The sequence below is a fragment of the Sparus aurata genome, chromosome 24 (assembly GCF_900880675.1).
Source record: "Sparus aurata chromosome 24, fSpaAur1.1, whole genome shotgun sequence".
In the NCBI taxonomy this organism is placed as follows: Eukaryota; Metazoa; Chordata; class Actinopteri; order Spariformes; family Sparidae; genus Sparus; species Sparus aurata.
In genome coordinates this window covers 3982085-4002013 of record NC_044210.1, presented here as the reverse complement: position 1 = coordinate 4002013, position 19929 = coordinate 3982085, and the positions used below count along the sequence as shown (strand labels likewise).

Genomic DNA, 19929 nt, shown 5'->3' with positions numbered 1-19929 from the left:
GAAAAGAATGCTGCAACACTGTTTTGCTGTGAAGCTCCAGAAATGTTTTGTTGACTGAAATTTCATTTTTAGGGCTTATATATATAAATATATTCACCCTACATTCACGATTACTTATTAAACCCTGACTATTAAACATGTCATACTGGATTTCTCAGTGAATTTATTGTATTGTATGCCTACTTGAAAGAAGTAATCGAAGATAACGCCCTTTGTTTTTCCAGATAAAGCTAAAATTTGTCTGATTAAATGCTTTGATTACATGTTCAGGGATCGCTCCGAAAAGAAAAGTGAAAACAGAAATGCTCGCTAGGCGGCAGTAATGGGACATGTTGCTGAACAGGAGGGTGCCGTCTGTCACACAAATCCAACGAAGAAGAAGAAGGCGGAAGCAGCAGCAGCAGCACAGGAAGCGGCAGGAAAAACATAAGACGACGACGCAGTGTTTGTTGTGTCGGTGGTCTGGTGCCTGTTAAACACATTTCTTCCTCAGGTAATGAACCACCTCTGGTAATGACTCCATTATAGAGCTTTTCTTTGAATGTCGTTTCCCCCTAATGTTTATTGTTAATGTAATTTAATGTGTAGCAGCTAATGTTGACATGTTAGCATTGATGCTCACAGCAACATGAACACAACTATTCTTCCTTCCAGCGCTTCTAGATTAACTATCTGACCGAATCTGAAAAAAGGAAAAAGCACCAACAAACAGAACAATGACTCGCCATGGAAAGAACTGCACGGCCGGAGCTGTCTACACATACCACGAGAAGAAGAAGGACACAGGTGAGAGTCATATCAAGCTAGCTAACTGTCCACCAGCTCTGTGCCGATGATCGCTGACGGAATTAAGTGTTCCCTTATTCTTTTTGAGCAGTGTACATATACACAGCATTACATGCATAATTTTAACCTACTCTGTCTCATCTTTATGGCTCTCCTGTTGCTCAGCGGCGTCTGGGTACGGAACACAGAGCATTCGACTCGGCAAAGACGCAATCAAAGACTTTGACTGCTGTTGCCTGTCCCTGCAGCCCTGCCAGGATCCTGTGGTAACGTACGTTTCTTGTATTTTAATGTATCTTTCTTCACACACACACACACACACACACCGCCCTATTTAAACAATTTATGATGCATGATCTAAAGCACATGGTGCAAATACGTTTAGACCTCAGCTTTTGTTAATCCAATCTAATATTGTTCCCACTTGAATTGTGTCATGACTTACACCTTACCTTACCTCCTAAGTCAGCAGGGAACAGGATGGATAGGATGAAAGAGGCTTTTCCCTGTATGGTTGCGGCATATCTTTCTTCATATAAGATGCTGCAAGACACTACCAGTTACAATATTACTGTTGTTCGGTCCTGTAACTGTTCTTGGTGTATTGAAGTGTGGGACAGTTTATTTGATGACTGAAAGATCTGTTTAGTTGTCAGACTGTGAACACAATCACCCTAAGATTCCAGCGGATGCATGTCTGTTGCGTTCAGGCTCCTGTACAGTTTTGCTCCAGACTGTCAGCAAGGGGCGTGGAAGTAAACACAGAGTGAAACCCAGCACACCACTCTCCCGCACTAAAATAACAACAGTGTCTGTCTGGAAACTACCAGTGACACTTAAGCTACACTATGCACCACTTTAGGCCAGGCATGAGATAGAGACCATATAGTCACACTCGATCATAAAAAACCGTGCTGTACAACATGTAAAACAAGCTTAACATAAGACCACATACCTGAACATTGTATGTATTGTTTCTGTCGCGGTCCACAGGCCAGATGGATTCTTGTATGAAAAACAGGCAATTCTTGAATACATTCTGCACCAGAAGACAGAAATTGCCAAAAAAATGAAGGTAAGCACTGCATATCTGTTAAATCCACACTATGTCATCTAATGAGTGAATGAATGAATGAATTTGTAGAAAGCTCTGTCCACAGCATGTGAACAACAAAAAAATCAACAACATCTCCGAGCTTCATCAAAGGTTGTCAAGCTTGCAGAACTGAGATGGTTTCTGACAGTTTGATTAGATAGATTGATGGAAAGATAGATAGATAAGATAAGATGGGATTATAACTATAGTTAGTTTACCCCTAACCTGTTTGCATGCTTGACTTACCTGTGAGTTTCTCCTCTAATTCTTCAGGCTTATGAGAAGCAGAAGAAAGTGCAGAAGAGCAACAGTCAACTTGAGTCCAAGTCGGAGGAAAGGGAGAGGGTGGAGAGGTTTAAAACCAGGGAGAACAGCATTGTGTCCAAACCCATCAACCCGTTCACATCTGGTACGTGTCTGTGGTATTTGCCTTTCAATGTTTTGCCTCAAGTCTTCCGTCTCTAACTAGCTGATTTTGAAAAAGTGGTTTACATAAAAAAAGGGAACATTTGCATCCACATTAGAAACACTTATGGTCATTGTTGCAAAGACTCTCCCTATGTGAAATATTTCAATACTTTTTTTGTTTTAATTTGGATTATTACGTCTTACAGCTCATGAAAAATACAGTATCTCAAAATATTAAGATATGAAATAAAACCAAGCAAAAAAAAAAGTATAATACAGAAATGTTGACCTGAAGAAAAGTCTGTTAATTTATTGCTGACCATGGTGTTACTCTGCATGATTGGCCGGCCAACCTGCCTGACCTGAACCCAGAGTGAGGAGGGAGATGAGAGTCATCAGACCCAGCAATGATGAGAGCCTGAAGACATTTACATGCCAATAATCCCTTATGGTCATAGTGCCACCTAGTGGCAATAGGATGTGAAATGTTTTATACAAGTTGACTGTAAAAAATAATGGACAGAGAGGGCACGTCAGTGTATATGTCACGCCTGAGGCTGGTCTGTAAGTTATTGCTAGACTTGAATGACAGTGGTCGGACAGCACCTGCTGACCTACCGCGTGCCTTTAAATCACAGTGTAGCGTCTGACAGAGCTAAACAGTATTGTCCCGAATTTAGGTGTATCTGCCCAAACTCTAGTGAAGCCTCTTATTTTGAGGTCGCATTACTGTGTGTCCATCTGCCTCGCTATTCCAGCTTCCAACGAAAAGTGGTGGGCTGTTGCAGTTACAAGTTTTCTGACATCATGGCTGCTCTGCCGGAGCTGAAGTGTGCTCGGGTGCCTTTCAGCCAATAGGAAATAAGATTTTTAGTTTGAGTAAATCTCACAACCAAGTGAGATTCACTGGCTTTTCACTTTATGCAGGCTTCTTTCTCATTAAGACCATGTGGTGAGGTTCCCACGAGACACATGTACTATCCTGTATCATAAATACATGACTGGCATTCATAATGAAGCAAACCACATAAAAAGTCAGTTGAAGATTCTGCAAGCCATGATGATTTTAACAGCCGACAGACCTCCCCCTGACTAACCAGCTGAGCAAAGCCTTCATTTCCAGCGGTTGTAATGGACAATACAGTCATGTCTTCATCTTTCCTATGTGGTAGTTGCTTTTAAGTTTGTCATGCCTCCAGTCATAATTGATAGAGTAATTTGTGTAATTAAATGTGTTGGCTTAGTTAAACAATAGAAACAATGTGTAAAATGCCACTGTTTCTCCACCTCAGGGCAGACCAAAGGAAGTGAGAAGGGCAGCACAGACAGCTCAGGAGAACCCTCCACTGGTGCAGCAGCCTCTTCCAGCCAGAGCCTGCCCAGTTTCTGGATTCCTTCACTGACACCAGAGGCCAAGCCCACCCTCATCAAAAAACCAGTGAGTTACTTTTCCTTCCATGTCAGGGCACTGGTTGCTAATTCTTGGTCTGAAGGTTACATGTCTTCCAGTGTTTTACACAAGGGGATTTAATTCATAGAAAATATTGAACCTGACCAATTTTATGTGTTGGTAGCAACAGATTTTGTCTGTCCAAAGGTTTAGCCCCTTTCAGACATGCACCATTATGGTTAAATTGATGGTTATTCAATATGTTGGCCTCATGTCTGAATTTGACATTTCTTTTTCACTATCGATACGGCACAAGTCTAAACTGAAAGCAGGTAGATTATGGCTTATACTCTTACAAATGAAAGCTCTCCTAAAAAATATAATTGGTAAAGTAAGTAAATCTTGTAAGTATAATCAGTACAATCTACTTACAGTCGTGGTCATAAGTTTACACACACTTCTGCAGAACATGTATGTCATGGCAGTCTTGAGTTCAAATGATTTCTGCTCATTTTTCTGTGTTCAAATGAGTGACACATGTACAACTTTGTCCCCAAAACATTCATGAGGTTTGGTTTAATAATTAACTTATTTTAGGTCTTCTAAAAATCTAAGTGTAATGTATCTTGCAACCTCTAGAGGCTTTAGTGACGTCATGTGTGGTTGAATTCATCAGGTTGACCTGTTTGCTTTGAATGTTGATGTCATCTTGATAATTCTGTCTGTGTACTTTGCGCATCTCTCTGTTTAATGTTGACACTATTTTGTCGGCAGAAGGCAGGTTGACCCAGGATCCAAAGATCAATAGCAGACATCACATTTTTATTCACTTTCCTTTTCACTCTTTCTGTATCTTTCAGAGTAAGGCTGTGTTGTGTCCCATGTCAGGACGACCCATTAAGATGAATGAGCTTATCACAGTGCGCTTCACCCCTCTGGACTCGAGCCTGGACCGTGTGGCCCTGCTCACCCGCCAGGTCAGTCTGCATTAGATTGTTGACCCCCATCATGCAACGTGGTCAGAAAATGAATTTCCAAACACAAAGAACAGGTTCAACAACAGACTTCAAACTTGGTGACAAGTATCAAAAGAAAATCATGCAGAGACGCAAACAGCTGCACCCAATCTGCAAAAAGAGGGAGGAAAAGGGGAATAGAAATAGCTAGAAAGGAAGCTAGCTGCCATTTGCCTGCTGCTTTCTCTAAAAATTGATTGTGATTGTATTCTAGGGCTGGGCGATTAATTGAATTTCAATTTCAATTTCTATTTTGGCTTCCCTCGATCATGAAATCAAGATAATCGTAATAAGACGATCATTCTGTCTCACGCCGTGTCTTGTGTGGTAAATGCAGCGAACCCTTCCATCTCCACCTGTGCACTCCGCCCCACCCCCACCTGAACATTTTGGCTTTCAGCCACGCCAGTGCGTATTGCTAGTGTGTGTTTTAAAAAAAAACGTGTAGAAGATGAAAGGTAAAGCGAATTCTGTGGTGTTGAAACACTTCGGTTTCGAGGAGTCCGACTCGGAACAAACGAAGATATTGTGCAAGATATGTCGCGTGACCGTGTCTGCACCTCAAGGGAACACGACAAATGTATTTAACCATTTAAAGTCCACACACAGAGTAATACATGACCAAGTAGTGAAGGCACAAAAATCTAAAAAATGAAAAGCTCCTCGACTCCTGCCACCGCCACACAGTCCTCAATAAAGGACACACTTTACAATGCCACCTCATATCCACCCAGCTCCTGCAGGCATAAAGAAATAACAGATGCGTCACATACATGATTGCCAAAGACATGTGCCCTATCAACACCATTGGCGCCCCGGGGTTCAATAAACTGATGAACACATTGGACAAGCGGTATGTGTTACCATCACGTCACCATATCAGCAGAATTGCGCTGCCTGCCCTTTATGACGAATGTCGCGGAAAAGTTGCAAGAGAAGTGTCAACTGCGTTATATTTTGCCACCACAGCGAAACTATGGTCGAGCCGCACCGGGATATTGTTTATTTTTTATTTTTACATATTATTTAAGTCATTTTGTTGATATATTTTTCTCTTACTTATTTGCATGTTTCTTGTTGTTCAGGTCAAACTTATCGTGTTAAAAGAAATACCAGAGTTCAAAGTTCAATAAGTGCTTGTTCTTAAATCATCTGCTGTGATCAGCTTTCTAAAACGGAGGCATAATTTTCTTCCTTTTCCAAAAGCCGCCTCAGAGGTAGAGGTAAAACATGTGGCGTGACGTGAAGCCCGACGTTGGGCTGTGAGCAGTTGACAACGAATTTGTCTTCAAAATAAAAGCTTTACATTACACCCCATTGGAGTTTAGAGCTGGGTTCTTAGCGGGGGGCTTTTAATTTGAAAGTAGCAACCCGTTCCTAGATTGTGGCTACAACAACAAGCTAACACAACCATACAGCTAGAGATCCAGGAAACGCTAGCATCTCCTTATCTCAGCGGCTGTCCAGTTGCTCATCTAGCAGGCGAGGCGGAAATAAGTGTACCCTCCGAGGCGGGAAATCGGCGGACCAAAACAGACCCCCAATTTGCCGTCCTCTGTCTAAATCCGCGGACCTAGCCGCCAAAAGGACGGGCAGATTGGCGGCTTGCTGCCCCGTCTAAAAACGGCTTCTCACTCACTCCTTCCATACACTTAACTGCAGGCGGGCTTCCGCCACTGAATCACGTGTTGTAAAGACGCTTTACCACAGGTTGAGGGAGGAGGCAGCGTCAGTGCTGCGTTTGGGGGCGCTTCAAAAAATCCGGGAGGAAAATAGGAGCGTTTGTTTGTGATTCAGCTCGAGATATAAAATGCTTCAGAATCGCTGTGTGTAGATATGAGATCACGTGTATGTGTGAATCGAGATCGCGATTTTTTAACGATTTTTTGTGCAGCCCTAATCGTGATTATGATTTTTGCCATAATCGAGCAGCCCTGTTGTATTCTTATCTTTCAGGTTCTCTGCATGACACATCTGCATGAATAGTTATGTTACTTGATGGAGGGGGTTTTCATGTATTTCTAACACTACTTGAAATCATCCTGTCTTCACTCTTCAGGACAGATATGTATGTGCAGTAACCAGAGACGTCCTGGGCAACAGTGTTCCCTGTGCTGTTCTGCGACCCTCGTAAGTGCCAACATGTTTACCTCCACTAAAACATCTGCTACATGTTCTCTGTTGACACTCTAGGACGATAACTGACACAATCTCTGTCCTTTATTCAGGGGTACTGTGGTAACTCAGGAGTGTGTGGAGAAGTTGATCAAGAAGGACATGACTGATCCCATGACTGGCGACAAACTGTCCGACAGAGACATCGTACCACTGCAGAGGGTACTTATGCACCTTTTATGTTGTTTATTTTCCAACTTGAAAAAAGGAAAAAGCACCAGCCAACTTGCACGTGTAGCTCAGCCCTACGCCACACCTTTCATCGCTCTGACTATATGTTGATCATGTTTCATTGCTCTTATGATAATGTAGGTAAGCTTTCCAAAGAGAGTTAACATGATGCTGATGGTCTGTCATGTGTCCTGACAGGGTGGAACTGGCTTTGCTGCCTCCGGGGTTGACCTCCGTGCCAAAGAGGCTCGTCCAGTGATGCAAGTGTGAGACAGTGTAGGATCTGAGGACTGCAGAACATTATCTCAAAGTTTATGTACATGCTAACTGTGGTTCTGTGGAGTGCAGAGGGTGAAATATTTTTGTAACGTGCTCCTCCAAATGTGTCGAAAGCTTTTCATCTATTTTGAAGGACTTTGTCGTTTGCTTTGTATACTTTTCTTGTTCCCATATGTAAGTGATAATTGATTTGCTTTCTCCTTCATAGATGTTTTGTCATTTCTGTGAAATATCCACTTCCCTCTGAGATGTCCTTTTCTCTTTTAATAGGCTGATTGTGGCTTCCCTGACTGTCAGTAGAAGACAGATTCCTTGTTATTTTGTATTATTTCAAGGTAATTCTTGTAACAATATGACAAGAAATGATACAGCTACTACCAATGTGTTTGGGTGGGGGGGTCGAATAACATTTCAGAATAAAGAAAGTGACAATTATTGCATTAATTATTTCTGTGGAGCTTATTCTTGGCAAATGATGCAGTTTCTCATGGCCTGTCAGGCTTCCCACGCATTGACCAATTTTCTAGTCATGGAAAACGAGAGAAAAAGCAAAATGAGGGCAGAATTTGCACCTACTCCCTTTGGGCGATGGGCCTGGAGGGGCAGCTGGGCGAGGGGGAGCTGGAGCAGAAGTAGCATGTGGTCTGTATGGCACATCTATCACCTCATCCTTATTTTCCTCCTCTTCTGACCCTGAATCTTCCTCATCATGTAATTCTTCCTCCTCATTCTTTTCAGCATTGTCCTCCTGGTCATTCTTTTCCATGACATGGTTAAAAATGAGCTCACAAGCCTCCTGTGCAGTAAAGTGCTTCTGCCTCCTCATTGTGCTTCCTGTCTCTATCAGAACAGACCTGTTCTCTTTTTTGTTGTTGTCGTCATAACCACAGCTTGACCCCACACATCAAACATCCAACATGTGCCGCGGAGAGGATAACAAAAGTTACTAAATTCAATAAATCACCCATAATTTAATTTACTTTAATCATGAAGAGCATAGTACAACAACCCCCATTATTTTCAGAGCATTTGATGAATTTAATTTGAGTAAAAGATTTAATTGAGGGTCAGAATGAAAGAAAACAGTCCATCGATATACAATGCCAGAAGATTCCAACTGGTGCATCTTAGAGGTTCTTTTCTTATTAAGATTTAATTGTCCCTTTTGGCGTGTTGGCAAGATCACAATTGACTTGTTCTGCTTAAGAGGACATCTTCACAGTCATTCTAAATGGAGTTATTTACATGATGAAAAGCATTAATTCCTCTTGTGCTGTGGTACATTTTCACAGTTCTTCATGGCTGTCCAGCCTCATGCCTCCATAGTCAGTGATGGTGCTGATCTTGATGAATTCAAACTTGTCAAGCAGCTCTGACAGTAGTAGATGGCCATCCTGACATGAGTAACAGAGGGCAGGTAGATGGATGAGTAGATAGGTAACTTTAGCACAATGCACAAATCAACAGTATGGCCTAGGAATTGTGTATAAAATGCACATATCTTATATCTGTTTATTGGATCACTTCCCAACCCTTTAGACATTTTTAGACAATTTTGTCTCTAGGGGTTTAAAGTCCCGGCAAATAATGAGGTGGGCTTGTTATGAACACCCAAAGCCTTAAAGTTACAATTAGGTACCCATTTTAAATCCATGCCAGACTTTTGGCATTCAAAATGAGTAAAACAGATCAGAATCAGTATGAATATTTTCTTAACACTCCAAATGAGATTTTAGACTTTCATTTTAAGTAAAATGTGCTTTCTTAAAATTAGGGCAGCATATATGAAACATATAAAAACTAACTAGGCTTATACCTTCAAATTGAAAGTTAGCATACACATGAAGAAGATGTTTATATAATGGCCGTCTTGTTTTCCAGTAATTATTCTGTGATGAGTGGAACACATGCTACTTTGTCACAAAAACATTCATGAAGTTTGGTTCAGTAATTATTTTATTATAGGTCTTCTGAAAATGTGACCAAATCTGCTGAGTCAAAAAGAGACATACAGCAACTTTGCTAATTATACAAAGTTGTGTGAGTCAAATGTTCTCTGTATCATGGCCTCTTAACTTCTTCTGAGTGATTCTGATTGATAACAGCTGGTGACTTTTCTGGGTCCATTATAATAGGACAGTTTAATACAGCCATGAGACTCAGCCACGAACGCAACAATGGGAACATCTAAGGTGCTCAGCATTGATCTGAGAGAGAACATTATTGATTTTAACAAGTCACTTGGAGCAATTTAAAAGCAGTTACAGGTCCTAAGATCAACTGTACAAACAACTGTGAGTATAAAGAGCATGGCACAGTTGTGTCACTGCCACCAGCAGGAAGAAAACACAAACTATCACCTGCTGCTGAGAGAAAACTGGTCAGGATGGTCAAGATTCAACCAAAAACAACCTAAAGGCAAGTCTGCAATGAATAAAAAGCTGATGGAAGACAGGTGACAGTTACCACAGTCAAGGAATGCGTAAACCACGCTAGAATTGTGGTTTTGGAATGGCCTTCTGAAAGGCCTGACTTGAATCCCATCAACAACAAGTGAGCTCAAGAGACAAGTCCTTACCAGAAAGCAAACATATTTAGGACTACCAGAAGCCTGTGGATGGCTTTCAAAAGCACTTATTGAGGTGAAAAAGTTTTAACCAAATATTAGAATTATTGTATGTATATTTTACCCATCAGGTAACACATTTTCAGAAGTCCTATGCTAAAAGAACCAAACTTCATTACTGTTTGTTGTGACAAAGTAGTGTGTTCCACTCATTATCACAGAAAAATTAGAGTCTACAAATCCTGTAGTTTATCCACACCTGACAGTAAGAAAGGCCAAGATTTTGTGAGGAAAAATGGAAATGTTACAATCCGTAGCTCAATAAGATGTGTCGTGTTAAAACTAGTAGCAGACTTTCTCCCTCCTCTCTGAACTCTAGTGGAACATGTATCATGTCGCCTTCCTCTGAACATGTAAAGAAGGGACATTACAAGTACCTCATAAACTTACATGTCCTGTACAAGTATAGTACATAAGCAAATGTATTTAGTTCCTTTCCAGCACTGACAAATAGTCATAGTCATAACTGAGTAAAAGTAAATTTATATTGTTAAAATATTACGTTGGCAAAAGTGACAATTACTCATACAAACATCCCTGTTTTAACACCAATCTCCACGTACTGGGCATGGTTTGGAGGTACCAGGAGTGGAACATCTACAGGCTGCATGCTATGTATCCTGGTACATATAGGCAGGCTGTACAAGCAGGGACACTTTAATACCCCAATTTTTTCTTCAAGACACCCTGGACAGGGCCCCTCTAGAATATGGCTCACGGGGTTACAGGACCTAGTCATCGTTGTATTTTAGTTGTGTAGATTTCCTGTCAAATATGAAGCTAATTGAATGAACATAAACCAAGTGATATGAAGTAAAACTAGGGCTCACAGCCAGGAGCTGTTTGCTCTGGTAAATGGTACCCAGTTCCCAAGCAAAGATTAACCAGGATTGCCCAGGTGCCTCCGACCTCTAGGGGGCATCCAAAACCCCATTAACTGTGGCCTCACCCTGGCTTTGCTTTTGGTCTTCATTCAAATCAAATTAATTGAGTGTGTGTATGTCAGTTGGAATGTGGATAATGAATGCACTGTAGCTTAACATACATATAGTATACATTATAAACATATTATAATTGGTTTGCTGGCAGTGTCTGTATCATGATGGCGATGACGAGTCAGGCGACTATGGGAACTGGAAAGTGCCAAGACCAGTCGGAGACTACATTAGAACAGAGACATAAACACACTTACTCTTAACACTGCACGTTGTGTACAGTGTTGAGAGAAAGTGACAGCTAAGAGATTACAACAGGGAAAAAATGCACCCACCGCTCCAACATTTTTCAGAGTGCGGCTCTCTGGAATAGAGCCAAATATGTCCGAGAGGATGATGAGAAAAATGTATTTCTTGAGCCTGACACCACGGAGTGTTGAGTATGTAACCAGTTGTACAGTCACATGTATCTCTTACTTTTTACTTACCTATTTCTTAAATACTTGGCTAACTTTTCCAACCACTCAGAATCTCAACCAGGACTATCTGATTGTCTTGGTTTGACTCCTGTAGAGCTGGCTAATGTATCTTGCTTCTCTCCTGAATCATCTTGCGCTGTAAAATAAGGGTTAAACTCCACCGTGTCAGACTTTAGTAAGAGTACTTATTAGGACACTGAAAACAGGAGCAAGAATGTTTGAATAAGATCTGGCCCGTCTTATCATGAAGTGTGTTTCATGATAATACATTTACTGGAGCATTTGGCGAGGCTGTGTGTGCTTACACACCAAACTTAATAAAAAGGTCTGTCTCTGTAGGGATTACTTCAGTTATCTCAGACTATATCTCAGACTTACAATTTGAGCCTGTCAGTGGCAAAACAAAGATGTGATCTGACGGTGTGCAGTTGTCTAGAAGTATTACATTATGGCCCCTTTCGTCTCACTAACCCTAACCTGCCTGCTCCAGAAAATGTATTTTCTCTTTTACTACAGGAGCAAGGGGAGGAGATACACAACACTTATTTCAATACGATACTAATGCTAACAGCAGCCGTAACGTTTAATCAAACTCATCACGGCACTGTAATCATATGTAAGTGAGGTGGAGATGAATTCTGCACTACAAGTAATTAACTGAATGACCCCATATAAAGTCTTATTATAGGCAAGAAATGATTTTAACAGTCAAAAATGGAGAGTAGAGAGCTGCACTGCCTAATAATACTGTAATCAGAATTACAGTCATATAATACAGCAATGTAAGAGTAGTCAGTGCAAACAGAATAACAGGTAGAAAAAAAACAAGACTTTATTCAATAGTCAACCCCCCCCCCCCCCTCCCCCCAAAAAAAGGTAACCCTCTTCCTTTCTTCCAATTGTGCATTTCACAAAGATTTTGATAGACAACGTTCACAATCCATATGCCCTCTGACCGAGTGTGTAACCACATCTGTCTCGACCTCTCCACAGAACAATTACAACCCCATGTGAGTCCACTTCTGTCCTCGTAGAAAAGGGGCATCGTTTCAGCTGATGCCAATGCATGTTAAACTTTATCCCCCCCTTGTTTTGTAATTTTGATATTTTGGGGATACAGTTTTCGCCGGACAGAAGCGGTATGTTATCTATGAGAATATGCATGTCAGTTAAAAATCGAATGGATATGTAAATAAAATAGAGAGAACTGTGCGTGTGGGATCATCAGCATCATCTGTATTCACATACACAGTATGTAAGTGCATGCTAAATCTGAACGGATTAGTGTTCCTGGGTGGATATGGATGTGCAGGGTCCATGATAAACAAACCTCAAAACCACTGTAGCCAAATTTCTCCAAAGTAGTGAAATATTAACCCAAATGAGATTCTGAACATTCATCAAAGTTCGTCGTGCCTTTTTGTTAAATCTTCCCCGTAATTGGTCGCTTGGCTGCCCACAAACATGTTCCAGTTGGCCAGAATCTCCTTCCTGGTTATTTTCCCATCCTGGTGTTTGACCGGCAGATTTGCATCCAACATTGGTTTATTGGATTTTGATTGAGAGAAAGAGGGGAGGAGGGAAAACATGGGGTGGAGAACGACAGGAGTAACAGAGAGCGAGACACGGAGAGAAGCTTGTTAATAATTAAATAATAATTACATTTTCACACTTTGTTAATTAACATACTTGACAGCACAGAAACAGAATAGTACACTTTTGACCCAGTGTGCTAAACACCTGTACCTGTTCTACTTTTATTATTACATTGAGTACATTGCCGCCCAATGATTTGTGTACACCGTGCCATGTACATGTTCCTGGTTTAAGTTCAGTTTCCATTCATAGTTTTTTATTAAGATTTAGTTATTTTTAATACTTAAGTATTTTAAAATTTAGTGATCATTATATTATTGTTTTGTTTTATGTTGTTGAGTATTGGTATGCTATTCAAATTAAACAATGTAGATGAATATTTAAATAATTTCCCAGTCTGGGATCATTAAAGTAATTCTATCTATCTGATATGTGTATGTGTAGAAACATTAAAGTATGTGTATGTAGGCTGTATGATATAATATGTGTATGCCTTATTTTCTATCAATTACTGTATGGTTAAAGGTTAAATGTTTTTAATATGGACTCTTGAAAGATTAGCCAATGAGCTAAAAGAGATATAAATCAATAAATAAAATGATAACACAGTCTACCTTGTCAGTGTCTGTCTCGTGGATCAAGTGTTTGGCTTCGTTGTCAGCATGGTCGACCTCTCCCGGCAAAACCCAGCGGGCCACCTCGTCAGCGTCCAGGAAGCCGTCCTGTGTAACAGACACATGTTGTCTCTTAAGCTGTCCTAGCAATAAAGCCACACAACGGCCAACAAATAATAACAAATAAATAGATAAATAAATAAGTGTTGGCGCAACAAGTACTGCAGGCGAGGTCAGTCTGACCACAGAAAAGCTTCAAACTCCAAAACAAATAGAAGATGCAACAATGAGCCAGTGGTTCTGGTCTCTCCCGTGTCCAAGCCGCTCTGAAACAATCTCATGTTGCTGTGTTGACAAAGTTACCGACACTGATAAAGCTGAGAAGTTTTCACCTTGTTGGTATCTCTGAATTCTGAAAAATGTGTCCTCTCCGTCAGGACCCAGTCAGGCTCCTTCTCCCCATTCTCGGTTGTGTACATGTCACCTGGCGAGACAAAGCAGTACACACACATTCAGGACGGACGGTAGGTGAGGTTAGGAGTTGAGGAGGTAGCTGGTCGGACATAAAGTGGGAGTCACCTACCGATGTATTCCTCTAAATTGATCTTGCCATCCCCATTCTTATCGATGTCTTCCACGGTTTCCTAAAAAAAGGAAATGAATTAGTTCTCATAGAGGTCCATTCCTTCTGCTAAAGAAAAGTCAGTGCAGATGGATTATTAGAGATTGCTGCATTATCGCTGCATTAAACATGAAACATTACCACTGGAACGCAGCAAGCGGTCTAAGTACACATCTGAAGTTCATTTGGATGTGGCGATAGATGCTTTGCACTCATTTTTAATTTCATTACAACCAATCTGTGCACCAGGTCCAATGTCTACCAAATTGCTAGCGTGGCTAAAAATACTCAACAACGTTCGTGGTGGTTTGAGTGTCGATCCTACCTGCACTACCACACCTCTCATGTAGTCAAACTCCTCGGGATGAAGGAAGGCAGTGAACTCCTCGCGCGTGGCGATACCATCGCCATCTCGGTCAGCTGTCTTGAAGCGCCTTTCGTCCCGGGTGAGCATCGTCCTATAGGTGGCCTTGTCTTCAACATCATCAAATTCCTCATCTGAAGATAAAGTTGATTTTTAGTTTTTAAAAAAAACAAGTAAGTGCTAAAGAAGGAACAGAGGAGGAACAGTAAGACGCGTCTGAATCGAGGCACATCTTTCGCAGTTACCCAGATAGTAGCCGTAGGTGGTGTTTTTGTACTCCTCCCAGCCTATCTTGCCATCGTGGTTCATGTCGTAGTCGTTCCAGTGTTTGTTCACGTTCTCCTCGATGTACCTCCTCTGCCGGTGCTTGATCCAATAGTGCAGCTCTGCGTGGTTGACGAAGCCATCCTTGTCGGTGTCGATGCGTTCCACAATCTTACTGTGGGGAGTGATGGGGTCAGGGTTATACATGAATATATATGAAGTTGGCTGAAAACATCTGCTACCCTTCACTTCCTGGAAATACAACCTCACATTCTGACCTGCACACACCTCAATCTGCAATAATGTCTACAGTCCAAAATTACCCTAACCCTAATAACCCTAGCCCTAACCTTAACCCTAACCCTTAGTTACGATTACATTTCTGAACAGTGTAGAAGGAGCACGCTGCAGGCCACTAATACCTACGCTAATTTGGCTTTGCTCTCCTCCGGGGTCAACTGGTCAAAGGTCTTGGACTCCTCCTTGCCCAGGAAGGCCTCGTGGTCATACTGGTAACCGTCACCGTCCTTGTGAGCGTGATCGCTTAGATCATTGCGGTGATGGACGCGCTTCTCCTGAGCAGGCACGGCGAAGGCAACCACGGCCAGGATGCAAAGGGGCGCTATCGACTTCAGCAGCGACATGACTGACTGGCGGGGCGTGGTGAAGACGGGAAACCATGGCAGAGGGAGGGAGAACAGAAGTGAGCTTGGTGGGCAGGCACAGAGAGAGAACATACACGCTGCTCTGCACAGAATACAATATAACGTTAATTTACATTATTAATACACAGATAATCTGGAGTTTCCTTCATCGCCTTCTGATCATGCCAAATACTCAGACGTCCTTCTTCCTGAGCCTGCAGCTCAGATTGCATCTACATCAGCTCATTTTTAACTACTTCGTATCCTGCTGACTTGTTTGATCTACAGGAATACATCGCATTCTATAAGATCATTATATGTGTAATCATTCAGTTGACCACTAACATTAAACATCTGGACATAAAGGGTTTTTTTTACTGGATAGGAACAATAGGAAAAACTGAAATCTGAAAAAAAAAAAAAAAAAAAAACCGAATACTTAAAGTTAACTACAAATGTAGTTTAAAGTAGAGGATTTTCCTGAACAGTGTACTGGAGTAGAAGTAGACAGTTGCATAGAATGATTAAAGTCAGGTTAAATATAAGTCATTTAAAATGTGTACATTATACAGGACTTGAATAAAAGTTCACATTCCTCCTCTGCTTATCGTTATTAATAGAAACTCCCCATGGGATTTATTTATGAACTTATCCATGAATAACTGTACAGCACATCCCTGAACTCCTGCATCCCTCACTGACAGAAAGAGGATCACGTGACGTCATCCTTTCCAAGATTCCATCATCAAACTCACCTTCACACTTTTCCTCAAACAATATTCTCTCTATCTACTCAAAGGAAACAAATAAAAAAGCATCCAAACTCACCGGGGCGCCTGCAGCTTCTCGCGACACCTCCCTCTGTTAGCGTGTTCACGGCGTCTGTCCGCGTTGGCACTCTGTAAAGAACAACGGCGGGGCGGGTCGTAATTCTCAGCAACCAATCAGCGCATCCCTACAGCGGATTCCAACCAATAACACTCAGGACGACGCATTAAATGCACTGAGTTGAATTCTTATTGGCTGTTCGGTGCCACGTTGTCACGCTTCCCTCCGTGTAGCCTGGAGGAGCAAGAATTGAATCCGAGGACGAAAGATGTAATACAGATCCATCTGAAACATCTCAGCTCTCAGTAACAGGCTGCCGTCCACTGCTACCTTTCCATCATTGAATCCATGCATTCATTTAGGATACAATATGGCACAACATTCTGAATTAAGATGACAGGAGTTGAAATTAAAGTCATGTGAATTCCTGAACATGTTGGCGTGAATGGATGTGAGCTGGCAGGGGCAAGAAAAGGAGACATAAGTAGCCTGCGGACATGAAATATTGCAAGTTGAGGTCAGAGTAAAAATCAAATGAAATTAGACAGAAATGGCAGGAATAATGAGCCACACATATAAATTGGAATGAGGACATTATACATTAGGACATTAGGCTTGTGAGGTTTAAATGTCTGAACAGCAGGCCACAGTTAAACATTATACATCCAATGCTTGTAGAAGATGTGAACATGGCAGAGTGGAAGAAAAGGTGGATTTCTTCTTTACCATTTTCTTCTTTTGACAGACATTTCAATTACCAGAACATTGTTCATACTATTTATATCTGCTTATTAACTTCAAGACGTGTTACAGAGCTGAGCACAAAACGTGTCAGCTGGAGCTTCCACGAGGAGCAAACTGACATTCCAACACGTTCCTGTCAAGGAGGCAACATACTGTGGTAAACGGCGCCACCCTGCGGCGAGAAGGAGCCACAGCACAGCAGTCATTTCTCGTCAACAGTGCTACAGGTTCAGTGGACTGCTAGATAAAATAGAGCTCACAGCATTGATCTGGGAAGAGAGAGAAAAAAGAGTTGTACATGTATTTCTGTTGCTAAAACACTGACAACGCAATATTTTCTATTCACTGGAATGAAAACAATTCATGTAATATTACATTTTTGCATATTTAGAAAAAACAATTAAATACACGAATATCACATTAAAGCATTGAGGATAGAAGGGTTCATGACTTGTAGGGCTGAGCAATATGATAACATAAATAATAATGATAATCAATCAATCAATCAATCAATCAATCAACTTACTGAAAAAAATCAGCCACCACTGCATCATTTTGGGTCGGGTCCGGGCTATTTTTGGCAAATTTAGGCAATTCTGAGCAACAAACAGGAGAATAGGAAGACATTTTGGACCACTTGAGGCTTGAAGTCACAACTTCTGGAACCAAAGACTCATCTATCACTCTGAGCTAACTGGCAAGAGGCAAGTGGCAATACAACAGTGGCTTCACAAATTGAGTAAGCCATTCTCTGTTGTGCAGGCAGATTTGAAACCACTGTTAAAAATTCAGTTATCAAGAGAAAAATCTGAAAATACACATATTGCAGCATGGAGATGTTGGTAATTTGTTTTTAAAAATGATTGATTTGCTCCATAAGTGAATAACTGATGTTTAAAAATGCTGCTTGCATTGACTGCAATTATTCACATGAGAGAAGAATTCAAAATGTTCTCAAAAATTCAGTTTTTTAGGTAAAATTCTGATATTTGTCAAACATCATCTACAGTGACTCTAAAAAATGTTCAATTTTTTCATGAGCATTGAAGATTTATTTATTAATTTGCAGGTACATGTTTACAGTCAGACATTTTCATGCACTGTAGGCAAAAATTGTGGGAGGAGAGGTTTTTATAAGTTTTACAGTTTAAAAAAAAAACAGAGTGATGGACTTCATAATTTTTAATAGGTTTAAATGTACAAAATTCTCTTTAGTATTGGGGCTACAGTTTGATGAAAGTGTGAAGTTCTAGCAGGTTGATTTGTTATGAATTTTCAATGTTGTGAACTTTAGATGCTTGCTGTAGTGCCACCATCAGGACTATTGACTTGGGTTTACAGCTGAGGTAATCTGGCATGAGACTGGACCTTTATGCAAAATCTGGTAAGCTTTCACCCATGGTCCAGTCCAAGCTATTTGTTTTTATTTCATTTAGAGGCTTGCTGTGATGCCACCATCAGGACAATTATCTTGTATTTCACGTTGAGAACATCTGACATTTTCATCTGTTATCATCATCATCCTTGCTGGGTCTCTAACCCACAACCCCTCACACCAAGAACCAGCTCCTAACTCACTGAGCTAATTGGCTGGAAGTGAGACCAGCTGTGTAGCTGCATTTGTCGACTCAGGGAGTCACTCTCCGGGCAGCTGTTGTCAAGGCAGATTTCAAAAATGGTCAAAATGTCAGAAATTCTGTTACCTGAACAAAAATCTGATAATACATAAAATTGCATCTTGACAGCATGGAAATGTTGGCGATTTGTTTTTAACTCTAAGTGTTTTGCTTCATAAGAGAAAATCTGATGTTTAAAAATGCCACTCTTACATTGACTCCAGTTGTTCCCATGAGAGCAGAATTCAAAATGTTCTCAAAAATTCAGTTTTTGAGATAAAATTGTGATATTTGCCAAACTTCATCAACCATGACTCCAAAATTTTCAAAATTTTTTTCAGGAAGATTGAACATGTATTTAGCAAGAATTTGATAGTATATGTTTACAGTACTGTTTACAGTCAAACATTTTGATGCACTGTAGGCTTAATTTTTGATAAATCAAAAATCCGAGAAACAAGTTTTGTGGAGGATGGTCTGAAGATGCTCTCTAGCAAGTTTGGTCACAATTGAGCAAAAATTGTGGGAGGAGATAGGTTTTATAAGTTTACAGGTTTTGAAAAAAACTGAGTGATGGACTTCATCATTTGTAATGAGTTTAAGTGGACTAAAGTTTCAGCAGTATTGGGGCTACAGTTTGGTGAAAGTTTCAAAACTGTAGCATGTACTGTTGATTTTGTAGGTATTTTTACATTTTTTGAATTTAAACGCTTATTGTGCCCCCCCAGGAGGAATATTGACATGTCCTTGGAATTGAGTAAATCTGGCATGGGGCCGGACATTTCTGTAAAGTTTGGTGAGTTTTCACCCTTGGGAAGTATGACTTCCTTGGAAGAAAGAAATAAGAAGAAAGAAAGAAAGAAAGAAAGAAAGAATTCCTAGGAATACAATAGTGTCCTTGCAGCTTAGCTGCCTGGACCCTAAAGAAATAATTCCCTGGAATACAATAGTGTCCTGGCAGCTTAGCTGCCCGGACCGTAATAACAAAGAACACACTACATCCCATAAAGCTACGCAAATAAATCTGGAAAATCGCAAACTAAAAATCCAAAAACAAATAAACAAACAACAAAAAACAACTTTATACATTTACAGTGCCTTGCAAAAGTATTTAACCCCCTGAACTTTTCCACATTTTGTCATATTTAAACCACAAATGTAAATGCATTTTATTGGGATTTTATGTGATAGACCAACACAAAGTGGTGCATAGTTGTGAAGTGGAAGGAAAATGGTACATGATTTTATTTTATTTTTTACAAATAAAAAACAGAAA

General features: G+C 40.7%; 2 protein-coding genes across 5 annotated transcripts; one reads left to right on the top strand and one right to left on the bottom strand.

Annotated features, from left to right (window-relative positions):
- Positions 1–354: 354 nt before the first annotated feature.
- On the top strand, positions 355–7768 carry nosip (nitric oxide synthase interacting protein). Of its 3 annotated transcripts, none has more exons than XM_030409476.1 (10): positions 355–493; positions 655–786; positions 952–1057; positions 1780–1861; positions 2156–2291; positions 3583–3728; positions 4541–4657; positions 6756–6826; positions 6925–7033; positions 7241–7768. In XM_030409476.1, the coding sequence occupies exons 2-10, from the start codon at positions 717–719 to the stop codon at positions 7310–7312; spliced, it is 909 nt and encodes a 302-aa protein (XP_030265336.1). In that variant the 5' UTR covers positions 355–493; positions 655–716; the 3' UTR covers positions 7313–7768. The 3 variants fall into 3 exon arrangements, with proteins under 3 accessions (XP_030265336.1, XP_030265338.1, XP_030265337.1); XM_030409478.1 differs by having other exon boundaries at positions 372–415; XM_030409477.1 differs by having other exon boundaries at positions 403–510.
- Positions 7769–8335: 567 nt separating this feature from the next.
- Positions 8336–16398, bottom strand: rcn3 (reticulocalbin 3, EF-hand calcium binding domain). 2 transcript variants are annotated; one of them, XM_030409475.1, is made up of 8 exons: positions 16294–16398; positions 15248–15471; positions 14803–14996; positions 14519–14691; positions 14155–14215; positions 13964–14055; positions 13572–13679; positions 8336–8715 (listed from the first exon to the last, which is right to left on the bottom strand). In XM_030409475.1, exons 2-8 carry the CDS (start codon positions 15463–15465, stop codon positions 8608–8610), a joined length of 954 nt encoding a protein of 317 aa, XP_030265335.1. In that variant the 5' UTR covers positions 15466–15471; positions 16294–16398; the 3' UTR covers positions 8336–8607. The 2 variants fall into 2 exon arrangements, with proteins under 2 accessions (XP_030265335.1, XP_030265334.1); XM_030409474.1 differs by lacking the exon at positions 8336–8715 and adding an exon at positions 12226–12869.
- Between the last annotated feature and the right edge of the window lie 3531 nt (positions 16399–19929).

Coding starts and splice junctions, on each gene's coding strand:
- nosip (XM_030409476.1), top strand. CDS start 717: ATGACTCGCCATGGAAAGAACTGCACGGCCGGAGCTGTCTACACATAC. Junction 2,292..3,582: donor CATCAACCCGTTCACATCTG/GTACGTGTCTGT, acceptor TCTCCACCTCAG/GGCAGACCAAAGGAAGTGAG. Junction 6,827..6,924: donor TGTGCTGTTCTGCGACCCTC/GTAAGTGCCAAC, acceptor TCCTTTATTCAG/GGGTACTGTGGTAACTCAGG.
- rcn3 (XM_030409475.1), bottom strand. CDS start 15,465: ATGTCGCTGCTGAAGTCGATAGCGCCCCTTTGCATCCTGGCCGTGGTT. Junction 14,216..14,518: donor TGAGAGGTGTGGTAGTGCAG/GTAGGATCGACA, acceptor TCCTTTTTTTAG/GAAACCGTGGAAGACATCGA. Junction 13,680..13,963: donor AATTCAGAGATACCAACAAG/GTGAAAACTTCT, acceptor TCTGTTACACAG/GACGGCTTCCTGGACGCTGA.